The 22499-nt window shown below is 31.3% G+C and overlaps 1 protein-coding gene across 5 annotated transcripts in view; it reads right to left on the reverse strand.

The window, feature by feature from the left end:
- Positions 1-4103: 4103 nt before the first annotated feature.
- Positions 4104-22499, reverse strand: part of kmr (pleckstrin homology domain-containing family A member kramer) — a 259563-nt gene continuing 241167 nt past the window's right edge. The window contains exons 6-14 of one of the 5 annotated variants that reach the window (XM_075291770.1): positions 21717-21854; positions 18436-18756; positions 18135-18365; positions 16111-16984; positions 15284-15450; positions 14919-15101; positions 14727-14822; positions 11946-12066; positions 4104-4550 (exon numbers count right to left, since the gene is read on the reverse strand). In XM_075291770.1, coding sequence (XP_075147885.1) covers positions 4504-4550; positions 11946-12066; positions 14727-14822; positions 14919-15101; positions 15284-15450; positions 16111-16984; positions 18135-18365; positions 18436-18756; positions 21717-21854 — 2178 coding nt within the window. In that variant the 3' untranslated portion in view covers positions 4104-4503. Of the gene's footprint in view, positions 5106-10799; positions 11348-11945; positions 12067-14726; positions 14823-14918; positions 15102-15283; positions 16985-18134; positions 18366-18435; positions 18757-21716; positions 21855-22499 lie in introns of those variants that run through there. The other 4 variants (XM_075291766.1, XM_075291767.1, XM_075291768.1 and 1 more) reach the window with 4 other exon arrangements.

The raw sequence follows: 22499 nt of genomic DNA on the forward strand, positions 1-22499 counted from the left end.
TTGATCCAATTAAAAAATTAATTGATCCAATAAAAAAATTGATACTATTAATTTTTGTGATTGATTTTTTTTAAATTAAAAAATTTGTTGAATCAATTAAATTTTTAATTGAATATTTTTTAAAACTCAATTAAGACCTTAATTGGAAAAATTTTCGTGCAATTTTTTCTGTGTAGGTTAGGTTAAAGTGGCAGCTGGATTTATTTTTGGCTAGAAACTGCAACTCTAAATAAAGACTATGTGATCAATATTAGAAAACATTTTATTGCAAATTCCACATCGTCCGGATCGTTGGATGTATCGGTGAATTTTTAAAATTTTATTAAAATTTATATTCACGTTTAGTACATAAAATGTGTGAGACATACTCGGAATAAAGGAAATTTCATTTCCCTGGCGAAAAAACAACTGAAATTAAAAATTATTGCTAAAACTGAATACAAAGAAAAACAAGTATATACGGCCGAAAGTTCGGCCAGGACAAATCTTACGTATCCTCCACCATGATTGCGCAGAAACTTCTACTAAATACTGTCTTCCACAATCGAATTACTTGGGTTGCGGCAACACTTGCCGATGGCAAGGTATCTTAAAACTTCCTTAACACCGTCTTCTAAATTGTAAGTTAGTTCATACGGGGGATATATTAAACAAAACAAAATGCCGATTAAATACGTATCGACAAATTTTTCTATAGAAATAAAATTTTGACAAAATTTTCTATAGAAATAAAATTTTGACAAAATTTTCTACAAAAATAAAATTTTGAAAAAAATTTTCTATATCAATAAAATTTTGACAAAATTTTCTATAGAAATAAAATTTTTGGTAGATTAATTTTGGCGATTTAGGCCATCGGCTAACATATATCGACCAATCTTTGCATGGCTATTAGCGGCCATGTATTAGCGCAATGTACCAAATTTCAACCGAATCGGATGAATTTTGCTCCTCCAAGGGTTTTCAGAGGTCAAATCTGGGGATCGGTTTATATGGGGGCTACGTATAATTATGGGCCAATATGGACCACTTTTTGCATGGGACGATATACTAACATCACGTACAAAATTTCAACCGGATCGGATGAAAATTGCTTCTCTAAGAGGATCCGCAAGCCAAATCTGGGGATCGATTTATATGGGGGCTATATATAATTATGGACAATTTTTGTATGGGTGTTAGAGGTCATATACTAACACCACATACCAAATTTCAATCGCGTCGGAGGAATTTTGATCTTCCAAGAGGTTCCACAAGCCAAATCTGGGGATCGGTTTAGATGGGGGCTATATATAATTATGGACCCATCTGGACCAATTTTTGCATGGGTGTTAGAGGTCATATACTAACACCACATACCAAATTTCAATCGCGTCGGAGGAATTTTGATGTTCCAAGAGGTTCCGCAAGTGAAATCTGGGTGTCGATTTATATGGAGGCGATACGTAAAAGTGGTCCTACATCAATAACAACTACTTATGCCAAGTTTAAAGTCGATAGCTTGTTTCGTTCGGAAGTTAGCGTGATTTCAACAGACGGACGGACGGATGGACATGCTTAAATCGACTCAGAATTTCACCACGACCCGGAATATATATTCTTTATGGGGTCTTAGATCAATATATCGATGTGTTACAAACGGAATGACAAATTTAATATACCAGCCATCCTATGGTGGATGGTATAAAAATATCACCTACATTTAAGTATTTATTTAATTACAACAAAAATTAATTTTATCAATTAATTTTTTAATTGGATCAATTAATGTTTTAATTGATTTTGGTGATTGACACCATCATTTCTGTAATTGAAGGCATTTCAATTAAAAATTAATTGGATCATTTAATTTTATGATTGATTCCAAAAATTATTATTTTCTGTGTAAAATAAGAGATTTTTATATATAACGATACAAGAACTTATTGTGAGTTGAAATTTAACTCCACATGTAATGTACATGACTGTACATGAAATAATGACTTAGGGAAAACTTTCAAATTGTTTTTTTTTTGCTGGGAAATTCGTCTGCCTAGGTTAGGTTCTTACTTATCAACGAAAGCTGCCATCTACTCTATGTTTAGCTCAAGGACAATGGACCTGCTTCACTTAGAATGTAACTACACAGAAAAAAATCTCAAAAAAAATTTTTTTCCAATTAAAGGTGGGTATTAAGTTCGAGTTTAGCCGCTAAAATCGTCATTTTTCACGATTACTTTTCTTTAATAATCCATTTTAAGGAATACAAACTTTGTAAAAATTTGCTTTGGACTATTCCCCCATCAACTTATAATAAAATTTGCAAAAAATATGTATAATTTTATGCCTTTTTTACTGATTTAATTTTTACTTTAGCGGCTAAACTCGAACTTAATACCCACCTTAAAGTCTTAATTGAGTTTTAAAACATATGCACTAACTTATAATACCCTGTTCCACAGTGTGGCGCAGGGTATACAAATATTCAATTAAAAATTTAATTGATTTAACAAATTTTTAATTGCAACAAAAATCTATCACCAAAATTAATAGTATCAATTAATTTTTTTAATTGGATGAATTAATTTTTTAATTGTCTTTCAATTAATTTTTTTAACTGATGCAATCATTACTGTGATTGAAGACACTTCAATTCAAAAATTAATTGGATCAATTAATTTCGTGATTGAATCAGATTTTTTTTGTTTGTAGCATTACTGAGAAGGGATAACCCACAATTGAAAAAAGGTTTGGTGTTGGGTCGAAACTTATATTGAACCCATGACCCTTTGTATGCTAGGCGGACATGCTAATCATTGCACCATGGTGGCTCCCTGTGTATGTCTAAAAACTTTGATTTTATTTGTAATTTAGTTCTTTTTTTGTCATTTCCTTTAAATTAATTTATTTACATGTATTTTTTATTTTAGTTTACTTTAAAAATGATTTAGTTTAGTGTGATTTATAGCAATTTAAATTTTAAACCATTTTAATTTATTTTAATCTAAGTTTTATTTAGACTACTTTAATTAAATTAAATTCGATTAATTTAAAGGACATTCATTTATTTTATTTTATGTACTTTTAAATTTGAGTAGTTTAGTTGAGTAATTTTAATCAATTTTTTTTTAAAGTATAAACTAATTTTAGTTTATTTAATTCAATTACGTTATATGATCGAAAACTTCAATTATGAGAAAAAAATTTAATATAATTTTATCTAATTTTACAATTATTTTCAATGACTCTATTAATCAAGTTCCTTAATCTAAATTTATCCATAAAACTCGATTAATCATTTTAAAATAAGATTTAATGCATTTGGACATTAATTGCCTGTTTCGGTATTAGGCTAACATGAAAAATATAATTTTATTTAACTTCATTTAATTTAATCCAATTTAATTATTTTGTTCTCTGTTATAGATTTCCGATATCGATCAGGGCACATTAAATCTTAAATATCTTGGTCTTAAGTATAACAGTTCAAAACAACCTTACTAGGTATACATCTGGTAATACATACAACTAACAAACCACTCAGTGACAACATACAGTGGGTGCAATTAGGTAATACATTATTCTGTGTTTATTGTGAAAGCATTTACGGCGGTGATGTGCTAAACATGTGGTGCGATAAGTGTTAGAATATCATAGGATTGGATACGTAAGTATGTATGTGTGTGAGTGTGGTATAAAATTTATTTAAAATGTTAAATGAATTTAAGATGAATTTTTTATGCCTAGTTTTTGACATTAATTTTTGAAAACAAAACAATTTGTTTTGTGAATTTTCTTTCAGTTTCTTTTAGATAGAAAAACAGAAGCTTAACTAAAAAGCATTTAATAAAATTTTTTCTTTTGAATCATAAGCAAATTTCAGTAAAATTGGGCAAATTCGAACAGATTTACGTGAAAATATTTAACAAGTAAACAAACTAATACCACAGAACTACAAGAAATTTTTTAACGAATTTTTATTATACATCAAAAAACAAAATTAGAAATTTTAACAAATATGTTTCCTAGACAGGTAGTAGACAGGATTATTGGGTTATAGAGGGGAACAAATAGATACAAAGGATAATAGATATGGAGTTATAAGAAAAAAAGTTTATACAAACCTTGAGTTATTTGCGAGCTGTTACAAAATAGCATTCAGAGTTTTAATAGCTTGATGTAGGGAATATAGTATATTGTTGTTGTTCGGGTTATTGTAGTTCTTTGTTCTGGTTGACTGACTGATTGTACAATTTTTCTTTTCGATATTTTTTTTTTGAAGCGAATGTTTGTGTTTTTTTAGTTCTGGTCCGAGTCTATATCACTCACATTTGGGTAAGTGGAGTTATCATTTTACAGTTACAGTCACACCTTATTAGGTTAGTATGTAGTATAGGGTCTTAGTTATGGTTCAGGTTCAGGTTTAGGTTATGTATTGGCATACATGTACATGGCTTGAATTGTTTTGCATTTTTATTTCGTTTACTGTGAACATGCGTTTGTTGCTGTGTCAATTCTTGTACATCATGTTGTAGGAGAAGAACAATTGGAATGGCTCTGGTTGTTTTTAGCTGTTGATGTTGTTGGTTTTGTTTCAATATGTTGTAGTTGTTGTTTTTTTTTTTTTGGGGACAAACATTTGTTTATTTTTTTTTGTATATTTCAAAAGGAGGAAAATGAGTTAGATTTTTTTGCGATCGATTTAATTTTTATTCATCAATGAGAAATCAATTAAGTTTGAAGTAAAATTTTTAATTTTCCTCAAAATGGTTTTTAGTATTTTAGCAAAATGCTTATGCGGTTAGTTAATGCGTGGCAAAAACATATCAAACGTAACGTGTGTGAGAGGGATGTTGGTGGTGTATGTTTATATTCTATGAATTGTTAATATTCATGGTAGGTGGAGGGGCGGCAAGGGTTACTCCTTTTGTATGGCTTACGGGCTTGACGACGTTAGTTTTCGACATCATGTTTAATAATAACAGAAAAACATAACACAACGTAACGTAACGTAAAACAGAAAAACAATTTAAAAATACGTGGTTTTTTTAACAAATGATGTATACACAATTAACAACTTAAATGGAACAGCGATTATTTGGGATTAGTTTGACTATGGGGATTGCCTAAAAAATGCAAAAGAAACAAAAATACAAAAATTAAAATAAAATAAAATAAAATAAAATAAAATAAAAACAAAAGTAAAGTAAAAATGTAAATAAAATAATATAGAGATGAAAATTAAAAAATTAATATATGAAAAGTGATACAATATGAAAAACAAAAACACAAGCACTTCAAAAAAAATTGATCGATTCTTAAAAAAAATATATTATTTGTTTTGTTTTTGTTTAACCCTTATACTACGTTGGGTATTAGGTCTTATTTTTCATCACCGAATTTTTTACTGTTGGATTATAATTAAACGTTCTTACTACTCAGCATGAATTCAGCATATGTCACCAATTCATACACTGAGTGATAGAAATTCTTAATTATATTCGAACAGTAAGAAATGCCGTGATGAAAAATACGACATGACCCTAACGTAGTATAAGGGTTAAATTAATTTATAATATATGTACTTCTTAGTCTATAGTTACTAAGTTTTTCTTTTATAAATTTCATTAACTTGAAGAACTGCTAAAAATGTATATGTTTTGACAATTTTTTCAAGAGATATTATTTTGTATTATTTTCTCAAAACCATTAAGAAAGAGCTAAAATTGAGCTGAGCATACTAAATTTTAGGCATCAGCAATTAACATGAAGCGGTGATATTTTCGTCAGTCAGCTTTAAAATTAGGTAATCTGAGACGAATTTTTACATTATTTTGAGCGGCAGCTGGTGACGGAAGAACAGGATTTAGTATTCCTCCCAAACTGAACCCGGTAATGATCAAATAATACTTTTACGATATTGAGTGCCGGGGTTTTAAGTAGACATCAAAATAATTATGTCTGTTTTATGAAAAAATATGAATAGCTTAAGTTGCGTAATATTATTTGGCACAAAAATATGTGAAGGTAACGGGGCGCAATATCTGTGTATTTAAACCTCTGGTAGAATTGCACGGCTTTCGTTTTCTGAGGGACCAATACATATATACAATTCTGCTGTTACTGCTGTATACGGATATTGTGAAATTCTTGTTTCACATTTTTTTCTAACCCATCATTAATGTTGAGCTTAAACCCAAAACATTTTGTCTAATACACGCAGAGAAGGAATATGATCACCTCAAACATGTTTCAAGAGCAAAATGTTATTTGATCATATTCCTTCTCTGGGTGTAGAACGCTGAGTATTTGGAGCCTTCACCAAAGGGAAATTCAGTGCCAATTATGGGGTATGTATTTTACTGTATTTACTGCTAGGCAATTGTCCATCGACATGTGTGGAAGACTATCTGTAACTCTTTAAATATACACGGACGAAAAAGACTGTTTTTCATATGTTTGGGTGTAAAAATTATATGTTTGGAACTTAAATTTTTAAACACAATATTTTTAAGTGCAAGCATCCAATGTTCATAAACTAGCATTACATTTTTGGGACATATATGTTAATATGTTAGAACATATTATATTTGGGACATAAAATGTTTGTAAATATAATATGCTTGGATGCAAACATATATTAACTTAGAAATAGCCTATAAACATATATGTGTTTAGAAAGAGAGACTTAGAGAGTATGCTGCAAGCAAAAGAATGGAAGTAACAAATTGGCGCCTTAAGAATATATATACACAAGGAAAATTTCATTAACATTTTTTCCTACCAGTGTATGCCTAAGGTGAAACATGATATTTTTGAAAAATACAAACAATATTTTGTTTGGACCAAAAACAATAGAAAAGGAAGATTGGAAAATGGGCGACGTCATACCAAAAGTTGCATTTACGGTGTTCGATACATACACGTTCGTTCATTTTTAATTTGCAATATTTTTTGTTAAAAACTCACAAATGATGTTAAATTTTGTGTAAATAATAATGAGAAACTTTTGACCGATTGTTCTACGTCATTCCCTGATATAAATTTCTTTTTATTCTTAGTTTAATTTGTGGAACAAAACATCATAAACGACACGTTTGCATCGAACGCCGTCAATGGTTTGATACCCTCTGCTGCCATTTTCCCATCTTCATCTTCCATTGTTTTTGGTTTGGACCAATCGTGAAAATATATGCTTGAAGCAAAATGTGTTTGTGGTATATGTTACAGAAGCGATTGTTTTTTTGAGGTTGTATATGCAAATCTTCCATTTACTACATTATTTGCGTAAGCCACCACTTTCTCATAACTTTTGTGATTTTTCCAAAGTTTAGATAAAATAACTCTTACTTAAAGAGTAAACATGTTCATATATCTTTGAATCCCAGCAAAGGAAACGTAGCCAAAAGAGTAATGAAAATGTTCTTTTTGGATCCGGAAAAAGTGCATATGTGGCTCGGAAGTAATGAATTTTACATCTGATACGAAACAACTATCATAACCGAGTTGGCCACCGAACGCGAAGTTACTACAATTCCCCAGCTACTACTAAATCGAAACCGTGATTGTAGCACAAAGATTTCGGAATGAGGTACAAAAGCTACGAAATGAATTTCAAATACTAGCGTTTCAACCTTTTTAGTGCAGATAGGACCAGTTATTTTACTCAGCGGTGCATATTACAATGTATCACTGGGAGATCGGCCAAATGATCAAACTGAGACTTTCAGTTCAAACTTTCTGTTCAGACTTCGGAATGAAGTACAAAGACATCGGAATGAATTTCGAACAATGGGGTTTAAACATTTTTAGTGCACATATCATCAGTTATTTTAATCAGCGGTGCATGTTAGGTTTGGTTAGGTGGCAGCCCGATGTATCAAGCTCACTTAGACATTTCAGTCCATTGTGATACCACATTGGTGAACTTCTCTCTTATCACTGAGTGCTGCCCGATTCCGTGTTAAGCTCAATGACAAGGGACCTCCTTTTTATAGCCGAGTACGAACGGCGTTCCACATTGCAGTCAAACCACTTAGAGAAGCTTTGAAACCCTCAGAAATGTCACCAGCATTACTGAGGTGGGATAATCCACCGCTGAAAAACTTTTTGGTGTTCGGTCGAAGCAGGAATCGAACCCACGACCTTGTGTATGCTATGCATGTTACATTGTATCACAGGGGATTTGACCTGCACAGTTTTCAAATGCTTCAGCCGCAGTGCAAACACTGACTCTGACTCGTCCCAAACAATGAGACTGCGGTTAGCAGTTCAAACACATAGACGTCGATATAAAGCTCAAACACGGAGGATGCGGGATGCAGAGTTTTCTGCCCATGGATCGAAAATCAAGGCTTCAGTCCGCAGCCCAAACACTGGCACTTTGGCCTGCAGCTAAAACACTGAGTCTTAGGCCTGCAATTCAAACACGTACCTCGATATGGAGGTCAAACACGTTGATGATACAGGGGGTTCAAGCACTGAGACTTTAGCAAGAAGGCATAGATACAGCAGATTCGAATCAGGGTTGATAAAGTTGACACTTTTGTGCTTTTTTTATACATTTCGACTGCCAATAGCACCGTAGCACGACCGCGAGCCAGTTGGTACTTTTTCATCACAATTACTCTATATAGAATTATTAGAAATAAAATGTTGACAAAATTTCCTATAGAATAAAAATTGGACAACATTTTCTATGGAAATAAAATTTTCACAAAATTTTCTATAGTAATACAATTTTGACAACATTTTCTATGCAAAAAACAAATCTAGGCTTCAGTCCGCAGTCCAAAAACTGGCACCTCGGTCTGCAGATAAGACACTGAGTCTTAGGCCTGCAGTTCAAACACGTACCTCGATATGAAGCTCAAACACGGTGATGATACAGGAGCAAGAAGGCATAGCTTTGAAAATAAAATTTTGACAAAATTCTCTATGGAAATAAAATGTTGACAAAATTTTCTATGGAAATAAAATTTTGACAAAATTTTCTATTGAAATAAAATTTCGACAGAATTTTCTATGGAAATAAAATTTTGACAAAATTCTCTATGGAAATAAAATATTGACAAAGTTTTCTATGCAAAAAACAAATTTTGACAATAGAACTAAAAATTTTGACAAAATTTTCTTTAGATATAAAACGTTAACCAAATTTTCTATGGAAATACAATTTTGATAAAATTTTCTATAGAACAAATTCTAAAAAATAACTTTTCTATTGAAAAAAAGTTTTGACAACATTTTCTATGGAAATAAAATTTTGACAAAATTCTCTATGGAAATAAAATTTTGACAAAATTTTCTATGCAAAAAACAAATTTTGACGATAGTACTAAAAATTTTGACAAATTTTCTTTAGAAATAAAACGTTAACCAAATTTTCTATGGAAATAAAATTTTGACAAAATTTTCTATAGAATAAAAATTGGACATAATTTTCTATGGAAATATAATTTTGACAAAATTTTGTATGGAAATAAAATTTTGACAAAATTTCCTATGGAAATAAAATTTTGACAAAATTTTCTATGGAAATAAAATTTTGACAAAATTTTCTATGGAAATAAAATTTTGACAAAATTTTCTATGGTAATAAAATTTTGACAATATATTCTATGCAAAAAATAAATTTTGACAAAATTTTCGACAGAACCAAAAATTTTGACAAAATTTTCTATAGAAATAAAAGTTTTGACAAACATTTTCTATAGAAATAAAATTTTGACAAAATTTACTATAGATCTAAAATTTTGACAAAATTTTCTAAAGAAATACAATTTTGACAAAATTTACTGCAGAATTAAAATTTTGACAAAATTTTCTTCAGAAATAAAATTTTGACAACAATTTCTATGGAAATAAAATTTTGCAAAATAAGATTTTTTTTTAAATCTAAAAAAATGTCCAAATCGATTTTGATTTAAATATACTACGTATACTTTTACAATAGTCTTTAAATTTTATATTATTTAATTTTAGCACCTTATGGCTTCGAAAAGTATATTAATTAAATTTTTAGTACTTTTTCGTCAACATCATTTATCATCCCTGATTCGAATTCGTGACTAAATACGAACAGTTTGTTATCAAAGGCCGAACTGTTAGGATTCTATTTTTGAATGCAGGTACGAAGCAGCGGATATTCCAGGAATTTTGGTTATTATGAAGGTCCTAGAGACGATTGATAACATTTTCGGGCAGTTTTAAGTCACTATACTCTGACGACATAGTAATCTCCTATAACGCTTCATAGACATATTATGAACAAGTAATAAGAAATCCAAATTAATTGCATAATGCGTACAGCACATAAATGACTGATTAACCTATTTGAATATATCTTAAGTAAAATAAAGTAAATTAAGTAAAATCCAATACGAAATTATGAGAATGAAATTATGAGAAAAATAAGAAAACAAACGTAAAGGGAAATATAAACCAAGAAATATAACCATAAATAAGCTTTTTGAAAAAATATATATTTCTAATTTATGCGTATGCATAATAAACATGATATCATTGACTATTAACTATGTAATGAAACAAATTGAACGACAGACTACGAACAATATGGCACAAAATTTTAAATGGAAAGAAAACAATTTGGCATAATTTTAAATACTATGCATAACGTTTTTTATTTAAACAAACGCTTGAATATAAATATTTTTTTGTTTTTGTATAAAGACAAATATTTATATAAAAACGTTAGATTTTGTTCTCTTCCGTTGTATTACAATTAGAAAAACTTCTATGGGAAAAAGAAATACACAAAACAAAATAACGAACGAAATAGATATTCGAATTTCATAAAATGATTTTCAAATGCTGTCTTTATTACTTATGAATCTATGCAGTAGTACATATGCTTGAATGATACGTATTTTATTTAATTCGGAAAATTGTGATGCTGATGATGATGATGATGAAGAACTTGTGCATTAATATTATGTAGAATTTCATAAAATTCACACATGAGCGGTTAACGAACATTACGGTGCTGGGATTTTAATGATTTCTATCTATGGTGATGATACAGGTGATAGAGGTGAGCGATCGAATTTTATCTTTCTTTTCGATTTGTGGTTTTCAATATTGTGATGCGTTTTTGGCATTTGCGAAATGATGACAGGTGATGAGAAGAGCAAGAAGTTATAGTGAGATTTGTACGTGACCTTTTTGAAATAATTATTATTATGATGGATATGATTTCTGTTTTTTTTTTCTTGTGGTTTCTTAAAGACGTAAGACACATTATATTTTGTTCTTGTTTCTTATCTTTTGTTTGTTTCATTTCTTATGTGTTAACATTTTTTTTTGTATGTATTTAGCTTTATTTGTTTTTCTTATAAAAGTTAATCATCTAGAAAATTAGATACGAAAAGAAAATAAATATTTTAATTGTCTTTTTATTTGAGGTTAAAGAGAGAAAGAAGAGATAGCATATACACATAAGAATAAGAATAGAATGGTGGTAATACATAATTCATAATATTAATGAATAATGTTAACGAAAAACGTATATATAAGGTCTTGTGGAACTGGATTAGAGAGAACACCAATTTGAGAACAATTAAAACTCAACATGGAAATTTGGTAATTAAGAAAATTTTGAGAAACAATTGGAATTCTTTTGATTTTCTTAAAAAAAAAAAAATTCACATAAAATCACATTCATAAATTGAAGAAAACCATTATTTTTGTTTCGGTAAGGAGAAAAGAAACATAACATTGATAAAATGAAATACATCTTAGGATATGAGGTTGACGAATATGTAAGAGAACACAACGAAACATAAAGATAATTCGGTTTTTTAAATGTTCGATAATGTTAAAATGTAACACAAATTCAATGAAATACTTTTTCTTCTTGTAAAGTGCTTTAGTGTTTTTTGCTTTGATATTTTTTTCTTGCTGGAGAACATGCAAATCTTAGAGTTTAGTATATTTTTGTCACTTACCCGCCACAATTTTACTCATTTGCATAACTTGCTGTGCTAAAATCTGATTCATTTGAAGCAAATGTTCACGTTGTTTTTTCTCTTCGTTTAGTTTGCTGGGTGGTAGACTGGCAGCGGTTTCCTATAAGAGAATTAAGGTATATACATAAATAAGTTATGACACATTTAGGGAAAAAGAAATAAAATGAAACCCCTTAGATAATTCTTATGGAGTCTGGGGACGACTATATTATCCCTCTATATAATCTTAATGAATGTATATTAATTATAAAAACCACTCTCAAAAGAAAAAGTTTGCAAGCATAGCAAAAACCTGTATGACTAGGTTAGGTTGAAAAAAGGATTATGTCGGCTGACATACACCTAAACCAGTAGTGCGCTTTGACTTCGTCTTTCTATCGTACCCTTCTTTAATTTCAGATCTCTGTGTCTCTTACAAATTCCCTAATTTGTTCCCAGTCCTTGTTCCTCAGCTGGGCCAGGTCCCGAATAATCTCTTCACCGATATGACAGGGCAAGGTCTCATCATCATCAAAACACGCCCTACATGCACTATCCTCTAATGCTTCTTTTCGTCACAGAGTACTCTCAATTCTAGGTGCCCGCTCATTATTCCCACGGCCCTAGTGATTGTCTTCCACTCTTCTTGAGTAGTTCTCCAGTCTTGTTTTTTTTCTTTCTGGGTACCTTATAGCATTTACGTCGCTCTTCCGACCTTTGCATTGATTCACATCGCTTTGTATGTCTTCCGTGCCCATTTCTCCAACTCGGTCCGCATTGTTTCTGTCGGCTTTGCGTTCTCTAAGTTCACTATCGCTTTTACGTTTTCTCTTACTCCGGCATGTCCCGGCACCCATATGATGCGGATCCTGCCGCATTCGGAGTATCCGTTGATCATGTTCTTGCATTCCAATACGTTTCGCGATTCAAACGTAATGTCTGCTATTGCCTTCATTACCCTCTGGCAAGCTGTGAAAATGCTCACGTTTTGTGGTCTCGTGTTATTTCCGAAAAATGTAGCACATTACATTATGGCACGCAATTCTGCCTGCAGGTTTGTGCTGTGGTCCGATAATCGGAATAGGATCTCGGCGTCTGAATCCTCCACATATATGCCCAGTCCTGTCCTTTCACCCACCGTGTACCAGTTATTCCCTCTGGTATCTGTTCTGGAGTCCTGTTCTCTCAGGACTTGATCTCACTGGCGTCAGAATGTCACACTCGGCAGATATCACCACCTGAGGCATATGATCCGGGATTGTTGAGGCATCCACCACTTCACTCACCGCCTCCCCTACTATTCTTTGAAGGTTCTTCATGTTTCGCGTTTCCGTCCATTTTCCCAACATCTGCCATCTCATCGCAGCCATGGCGGCAACGCTTTTGATCTGAAACTCTAGGTTTTAAGTATAGTCTGTAAGACTCTGGTTGACGTGGTTTTTATTGCTCCAGTTATACCGAGACTACGTGTCCGTTGTAAAATTTGAATGTTGCGCCGGAAAAATATTATAACATCGCATGGGTAACGGACGGGTTCAAATATCTCCTTAGCTAGAATCTTGGGTAGACCTCTATAGTTGTTACCCACTGCAGTGGAATTGTATACCTCCATTTGGAGTTCCCCGTTCTACATTGGTTGTTATGGTCATATCATGCGATCCACAGCTTATCCTTCTATTCCGTAGGGCTATCCAATTTTTTAAAGATAACGTCAACCGAAACGGGTCTAAGCGTTTGATAAGCGTTTCGGTGCTAATGCTGTTTAACTCTCCCTCAACAGCGCGTGTGTCTTAACAGAGATAGACCTCTCTATAGTATGGGCCTATGGGAGTCACAGTGGTGCAATGGTTAGCATACCCGCCTTGCACACACACACAAGGTCGTGGTTTCGATTCCTGCTTCGACCGAACACCAAAAAGTTTTTCAGCGGTGGATTATCCCACCTCACTAATGCTGGTGACATTTCTGAGTGTTTCAAAGCTTCTCTAAGTGGTTTCACTGCAATGTGGAACGCCGTTCGGACTCGGCTATAAAAAGGAGGTCCCTTGTCATTGAGCATAACATGGAAACGGGCTGCACTCAGTGATAAGAGAGAAGTTCACCAATGTGGTATCACAATGGACTGAATAGTCTAAGTGAGCCTGATACATCGGCTCACTTAGACTATTCAGTCCTAACCTATGGGCCTTCTCCACAGATTGTTTGTATTGTTTTAGAAGTTTTTTTTTCTTCCGGAAACGGGAGAGCTGTCAGCTAACATGCTACTGATGTTTTTTGCAGCTACGTATTTTTTTTAGCAAAAATCTGCCTTTCTAAAATCGTAGATTGTTTTAAAAAAAGTGATAAATAGCAGGAACTCTTCTCTTGAGTTGAGTTAACTGTACCTACATAATTTATTATTTTTCAAAATTTTTATTCCTGTCTTCTAATATTGAAAGTTACGAAATACGATCATCAACCATTTTGTTTGCTGTTATGTACTAATTTGAGAAAAATTAAGTTTTTAGGTGGCCTTGCAAATTGAAGACCGGGCAAAGGCGGAATATCTGAAATGGGTACCAGTTCATATCAGGATTAATAAATGCTACGATTTCAACACTATTAAAATCGTAACACAAAACAATAACTTATGCCACGGGAAACCCATTTTTAAAGCCAATGTTTCTTTGAACCCTTTTCATATTTTTTGTGGTTTAACCTCCCCCACTATATCCTTATATAAGAAATCCACACTACGACTTTCCCAAATGTACTTATCTATACTTTTACTACTCCACTTACATTTGCTGCACTAATGGGCGCCTCTGATAACATCTTTTTGATTGATTCAACCTTTTCTTGTCTTCGTTTTTTCTCCTCAGGTGATAATTCAGGCGTCTAATTTTGTAAGAAATTTTGTTAAATTTAGTTTTATTTTTGTTCGAGAATTTGTCTTTTTGAGATTTTAAAAATTTCTATGTTAAATCAAATTACCGTTTCGGGTATATATCGTTCGGGTATAACAATTTTATTCGGAGCCAATAGTAAATTATCAATTGTGTTTTCCGATATTTTTTCGCCATGTCGTAATGCTGAGCGAACAACATCGGGAGCATTAATGCGAGGACGGAGAGCAACCTCCATGTCCAAATCATCACGGGCACGCCAATTGGTATTCTGTAAAGATAAATAAATCTTACTGTTCAATATCGCAAAGAAATAAATACGAGTCATATGTAATAGACATATTAGCATACTTTTAGGAGTTATATGAAAAATATATTTATTATGTATTAGATCTTTCTTACTGAGGCCTTTTCTTTGTCATAACAATAATGCCTTCTTACAAACATACTTACATTTTTATTCATATCATTCTCCGAATGACCATTCTCAGCGGTCTTTACATTCACCACATTGTTCGGGGCTGTATAATGTCTTCGCTTTTCCTTGGGCACTGCCCTTCTATGCTTATGCTGTGAGGGCACTTTTTCGATAACCTTTTCCGTATCCTCAGATGCTGATCCTGCAGACATTTCATTTATTATTTGTCTTGCTGCTTCACTTTGAAATGAGGGAGTTAGATCGCTAAGACTTTTATTAAGACTTTGCTGAGATTCGGTTTTCTGACGCAAAGCGTTCTGTGAGGAATGACGTGAGTGTGAGCTATTGCTATGCTGATGATGATTTGTAATTGTGGAAGAGGAAGAGGCTGAAGTGGAGGAGTTATGCGCTTGTGGCTGTTGTAGATGATGCTGTTGTTGTTGCATTTGTTTGGCAAAATATGCATTGGCTAAGGGATTTAAATGTTCTCGAGTATTAGCAGAGCTATTATGGCCATTACTAGACGATTGATGATGATAATGATTTTGTGAATGGCGATGAGAAGAATAGTTGCTATTCTTGTCATAGCTACCACCATTCGTGGATGAAAAAGAGGCTTGACCATTTTGGCCATGACCACCAAAGTAGTCATTCTTATAGCCGGTATTATAGGTAGAAGAGGATGCAGTGTTATTGGATGAGGAAGAGGTGGTTAATGCATTGTGATGACTATTGTTGCTGCTATTATGCTTATGACGATGATGATGTCTGGATGATGATTTATTGGGTGGTTCATTGTATGATCTTGGCAATGATTTTGATCTTTCATTTGTCTTGTACTCATCGCTGTGATAATTACCACCACCACCACCAGTAATTCCAGTGCCAACACCACCACCACCGTTCATAAGCCCATAGTGCTCCTCTTCCATGACTTGATCTAGATTCTGGGTGGAATTGCTAAGACCCGTGCGTTCACTACGATCGCGATGTCTACGCTCCGACTCACGTTTAACAATGCGAACCGTTTTAATTTCTTGTTTCTCTTGCTGTGACAAATTCGCAAAAGGATTCGATTCTAAAAAGCCATCACTATCTACACCACTAGTTTCTAAATTATCACTAGAATCATTGTAACGATACGATGTGGAGGATCCGCCTCCCGTCCGTCGATGCGAATCATTCATCAACATGCTATCACCGGTATTGTAATCACTCAATTTACTAGAGGTCGAGGAACTGTTCAATATATTACCGCTTGTATTGGCAACCGTATTACCACTGGTATCCACAAACAAAGGTGTCGATAGATTCATGGTAGAGTCTGTCAGACTGCGATTACTACTCATCATTGAATCCAAATCGGTTTCAAACCAACATCCCGAGTTAGTTCTCTTTTTGATGCTACCACCTCCACTACCATTAATACTACCACCATTGCTACCAGAGGAGCTAGAATTTTCACCATTTCTTAGATGTTCTTTGTTACCGATTTCCATATATAATTTAGTGGAATTTTCCGTAAGTTGTTTAACAGCTTGACTCAATTCTTGCCGTTGACGTTGCATGTCACCCACCAGAGCCTGTACTCGCTTCAATTCAGATTCCAACATAGCTGTTGTATTATTGGTATAAGTATCCGAAATTAGTACTTGACTTCCTCGTGTTAGTTTTTGCCTTAAGACCAATAGTTCCTGTTCCAATCGGGTATTGCCTGCAACGGTCATCTCAAGTTTCTATTTTATTATGGTGGGAAAGGAAGTGAAGAAATAAAACGGAATTATTAAAAAATGTATATCATTTTAAGGAAAAACAAGCACATGCTGTAGAGAAATATGTTAGCATGATTTTTATGATTTTGTGAGTAGTTAGAATGTCGTCTATTTTTTGCCGCATGAATGGAAATCGGATTTTCCTTAAGGCAGTTTCTTATAGGTGAAAGCTTAAAAAAAAAAAAAAAACAAATAATACAGTTAATATTGTGATTGATTTTTGATTAAGATATTGTATTAAATATCACTTAATTTATTTTTTTCATAATTTTAATTTTAGAAATTTTAAATTTGAATTTAAATTAAATTTTTTTATTTTTATTTTGATTTAAATTTTAATTAATTTAATTAATTTTAATTAAATTTTTTAAATTAATTACATTTTTTTAAATTAATTTTTTTTTAATTTTTTTATTTTGATTTAAATTTTAATATTAATTTTAATTTTAATTTAAATTTTAGTTTTAATTTTAATTTCCATTTTAATTTGATTTTGATTGATTTTTGATTAAGATATTGTATTCAATACCACTTAATTTAATTTTTTCTTAATTTTAATTTTAAAAAATTTAAATTTGAATTTAAATTTAATTTTATTATTTTGATTAATTTTAATTAATTTTAATTTAAATTTTAGTTTTAGTTTTAATTTTAATTTTAATTTTTATTTCCATTTTAATTTTAATTTTAATTTTAATTTTAATCTTAATTTTAATTTTAATTTTAATTTTAATTTTAATCTTAATTTTAATTTAATTTATGATCGGCTATATTAACGTCAATTATGTTTTATTTCATGTTTTCAAGTTGCTGTAGATTATGATATTTTAGTTTCCAAGTCCTAAATTAAAATCAGTTTTTAAATACAATATTGAAAATATTCAAAATGTGTTAGTATAACTAAAAATGGATAGTAATTTGATTTGTGTTTAGTTACAATAAGCACCTATAGAAAAGATTTTCTAAAAGCAATAATAATAATAATGCAAGCGCCTTCACATTTTTTGTGGTCTCACAAAATCCCTATTCAATGAGACTGTTTCGATATGAAATAAAATGCGATTAAATTAAAACAAAAAATAGACGACAAACTTCTACTAGGCACCTCGTCTACCTTAGAATTTTCCGCCAGCAATTGATGGACGCGTGATAGTTCACGTTCCAACATATGCTGTTGTTTCTTGGCAGCTTCCAAGGCCATAGGTGTTTCACGGGTATCTTGAATGCGAGCCTTAATACCACCCAACGCACGCTCGAGATCTTCTTTATCGCGTTGCAAACTTTGTAAAGTCCCAGATTCTTCTTGTAAAAGTTGATCCAAATGGCATAGTTGAGCAACTTTAGACTGCAAGAGTAAGAAAGAGACCATTATCAAAATTAACTTTTTAATTTTATAAAACATCTAAGATTTTTACCTGTAATTCATTATTATCGGGCTCTAAACGATCCCATTGTTTTTGTTCTTCTTGCAATAATCTTTGCTCTTGCATTCGTTGATTGAATTCCAAACGTTCCAATGTTACAGCATCCGTTCTTGGTGTTATGGTAGTAGATGATGTCCTGCCCATTGCATCATTGCGATATAGTGAACCCAATTTAACCATATTATCGACTAAATTTACCAATGGTTTACTTTTCTCATATTGTCTTTCGAGATCAAGTAGATGCTGTTTCAAGTAATCCAAACGTTGTATACTCTCAGCACGTGTAAGACCCTCAGCACTGAGTAATCGGTTCTGTTGTTAAGAAACATAAGTTTTTCCAAATTTTGCATTAGTTTAATAAACAAAACAAATAGAAAATTACAGCCAAAACCATAAAATGGAACAAAAAGGTTAGCGAAATAAATTTTGGTTATAGTTTTAGGAGAATAATAAAAGAAAAGTTTTTTTCTATTAGTAAAGGAATGCTCTCTATATTCAAATTCACAACTGAGAAAGTTGAATACATAAACCCCTAAACCTATGTTAGTGTATTAAGAGTTATTGACTTATTGGGAAACTTAGGGAATTTGTTAGTGACACTGAAAAAAGTCTTAACAAAAAAAAAATTATTTAGTTTTATTACTATTTTTAATTTTCCATATGCCAAGTAGGGTATGCCTCAAAATGTATATGACCTAAATGTGGGTATACAATTAAATGACCGTACAAATAAGTTCAACATAAACTAAAGCTGTAGACAATTTTCATAAGATACCCAAAAATATTAAGAATGAACTATTAGCCTTGATCTGGTATTTTACTTTTAGTGTTTTTGTCTTTAAGTACAAGATGTAATTTCGTATACAAACAAAATTTAAGGAATATGTCATTCAATTTCCTCAAGAATATGAATATTTTCCAAATGACACTAATGCCAATTGAATTCTATTTTAGTTCATGGAATTATTATGTTTTGAGAAATTCTCCTTATCTATAATAATAAAAATTGCGTACGTTAGTTAAATTAATTGCAAAAGGGGAAAACTTCGTAAATTCGTATTTCCCACAAAATTGTTCAGAATTTCTCACAATTGTGAAATTTTACCATATTCGGGCCCATTTTGAACTACGAATGGAGCTAAAGACATTCTTGCAATTTTTAACTGCTACAAACTACAAAATTTTCTTTATCAAGTGAAAAAAAAATAATTATGTCTAATAAATATTCTTGAATTACCCAGCAAAAAAAACAAACCATTGTCAAAAAAGTACTGAAAATGTTCTTTATGGATTCGGGACTGGTGTAAAATTTGAGTAGAAGTGATGAATTCAACATGGACTTGTCATAGGACGACAGCCGTTGCACTGAATTTGCATCACTTCGTACACACAAAAAATATCTTTTATCTTCAATCACGATATTAATTGATCCAAATAATTTTTAATTGAAATGTCTTCAATTACAGATATGATAGTATCAATTGAAAAATTAATTGATATTAGTACTTGTTGTGATTGATTTTTTGTTTCAGTTAAAAAAAAAATTGTTGAATCAATTAAATTTTTAAAATAATATTTTTTTAGAACTCAATTAAAATTAAGACTTTAATTGAAAAAATGTTCGTGAAATTTTCTTCTGTGTAAGGCGTTATCCGAATTCAGTGTTTTGGATGTGAATTAAAAAAATTTGTGATATTTTGCCAAATTAATAATTTTGTGTGTTTTTTAATGCATTCTAACGTTTGTCTGAAACGTTTGACCTCAAATATTTCCAAGAATTTGTAAGTTTTTAGATTAGCATGTTTTCCGACAAAATTTTAATAATTTGTACCATTTTATTAATTCTTACTCTGTTTTTAACCCATTTGAAACAAAAAAAGTTAAAATTACCCATTAAAAATATGAAAAAACGAGTTCTAAAAAAATTGAATTAAAATAATTTCCTGTGTAGTTAAAATAAAAAACATCTCTGGGAGGACTTTTTTGGAAGTGCTTTTAAAGTTGTGCCTTTGAAATAACTACCAAATTTGTTTGCTGTGGTTTTAGTGAGATGATCTAAATTGCTACTACTTCAGGATCAAGAGCACGGATCACTTTTTTGGAAACTCTCTTTTTACTGGGAATTGTTAAAGAAAAAATTCGTAGTTCAGAGTTCGAAATTGCAAAAATGCCTTAAGCGCCATACGAAGTTCATGATGGCACATTTGTGGTGAAATTTAAAAACTTTGTGAAAAAGATGAATTTAGTAAAACTTTATGCGTCATTTGTGTACAATTTTTCACAATTTTGTGCACAATTTTTGCGTGAACTACAGTTCACACAGCGATCACTATGATCACTTCCTAGGGCATTATTATTAGTTTATTTAAAATCATAATAAATTATGAAGATAAATACAAAAAAATAAAGGTACTAACAACTAAGGTTTTGTTATTTTTGCATAGGGAACAAGAAAAATGTTTGCCGCAAAAATGTTCTTTTTTCGCCAAACATAAAATGATTGGCGAAATCAGACACGAAATATCCGAGAAAATAACATGGTTGCGACAAACATGTTAAATGTTCATCGTCCAAAAATAACATTTTGCTCTGGGAGATGATCCAATTCCTTCTCTGGGTCCACAAAAGAAGTCAAGGAAACGTATAGAAACATATAGCCAGGCTTGCGGGATTGGTATCTGGCATTTCTTTTCAGTAACTTAATGGTAACTTAATCTCTTAATCTTCTTGTCCAATGAGCTCGATTAGATATTGTATTAATATATAGAAACTTTCTCATATTGAAGAAATTTTAACTAAAACAATAATTTCTATGAACTAAAATAAAATAAATTGACTTCTGTGAATGCCCTGGTGGGTTCACTAAAGGTGTTCCTCGACCTCAATTAATAAATTTTATAAATTTATTGCTAATTCTGCCCTTATAAGATTCTCCCTATTACTATGAAGGTGTAGGGTATCAGGCAATTGCTTCTGCCCCCCTTTAACTCTTTCCAAATTGATTTTAGATTGTTATTTTGGAAGTTTAATTTTTTCCTTTGCTTACAAATACATACACTAATTACACTAAGTACAAATCACATTTGCAAAGGAATACACTTAAAAATAAATTTACATGATTCATGTAAAAATAAGTTTAGTTGTTTAGTTAATATTGAATCCTGAAAATCTAAGAACATTTTTTTAAATAAATTAAAACAATTTATTTCCACCATCACCATAGATCCCCAAAAATTAACGTTATTAACATAATAATATCCTTATATAACAACCTGAACATCATGAATGTCAGAACAGCATTGCTCTATGGCACGAGCGGTATTGCTATTTTGACGTCTTAGTTGAATGAGTAACAATACCAATTCCTCATGGGTTCGACTTAGCAGATCACCCGCAGAAACATCCAAATTCTGCATATGTTTATCATTGGCATAGCAAATACAGACACACATAACATTAAACAAAAAATAAAAGTAAAAAATAAAAGGATTAAATAAAAAACAAAAAATATAAAAAATAAAGTTTAAACTTAAAAAAGAAATAATTTTAAAATAATAATAAATAAAGTCAAACAATAGTCAAAAACATAAATTAAAAACTAATGGAAATTCAAATTAAAGAAATTATTTTTGCTAATTTATTCCAATACTTTAAGGTATGAAGGAATAAGGAATGTCGTTCTACTCTCCTTGACTGAGGAAGGACTACGCACAGACGATAGTCTGGAGGACAGTGAGAATAATGTCCTGGTATTTAGAATTGAGGGTACTATATCTGCGCCGAATAGGAATAGCAGAGGCAAAATTTTGCTATAGAAATAAAATTTTGACAAAATTTTGCTATAGAAATAAAATTTTGACAAAATTTTATATAGAAATAAAATGTTGACAAAATTTTCTATAGAAATAAAATTTTAACAACATTTTCTATAGGAGTAAAATGTTGACAAAATTTTTTATAGAAATAAAATTTTAACAAAATTTTCTATAGAAATAAAATTTTGACAAAATTTTCTATAGAAATAAAATTTTGACAAAATTTCCTGTATAAATAAA

Source organism: Haematobia irritans, chromosome 1, assembly GCF_050003625.1.
Source record: "Haematobia irritans isolate KBUSLIRL chromosome 1, ASM5000362v1, whole genome shotgun sequence".
Taxonomy (NCBI): domain Eukaryota; kingdom Metazoa; phylum Arthropoda; class Insecta; order Diptera; family Muscidae; genus Haematobia; species Haematobia irritans.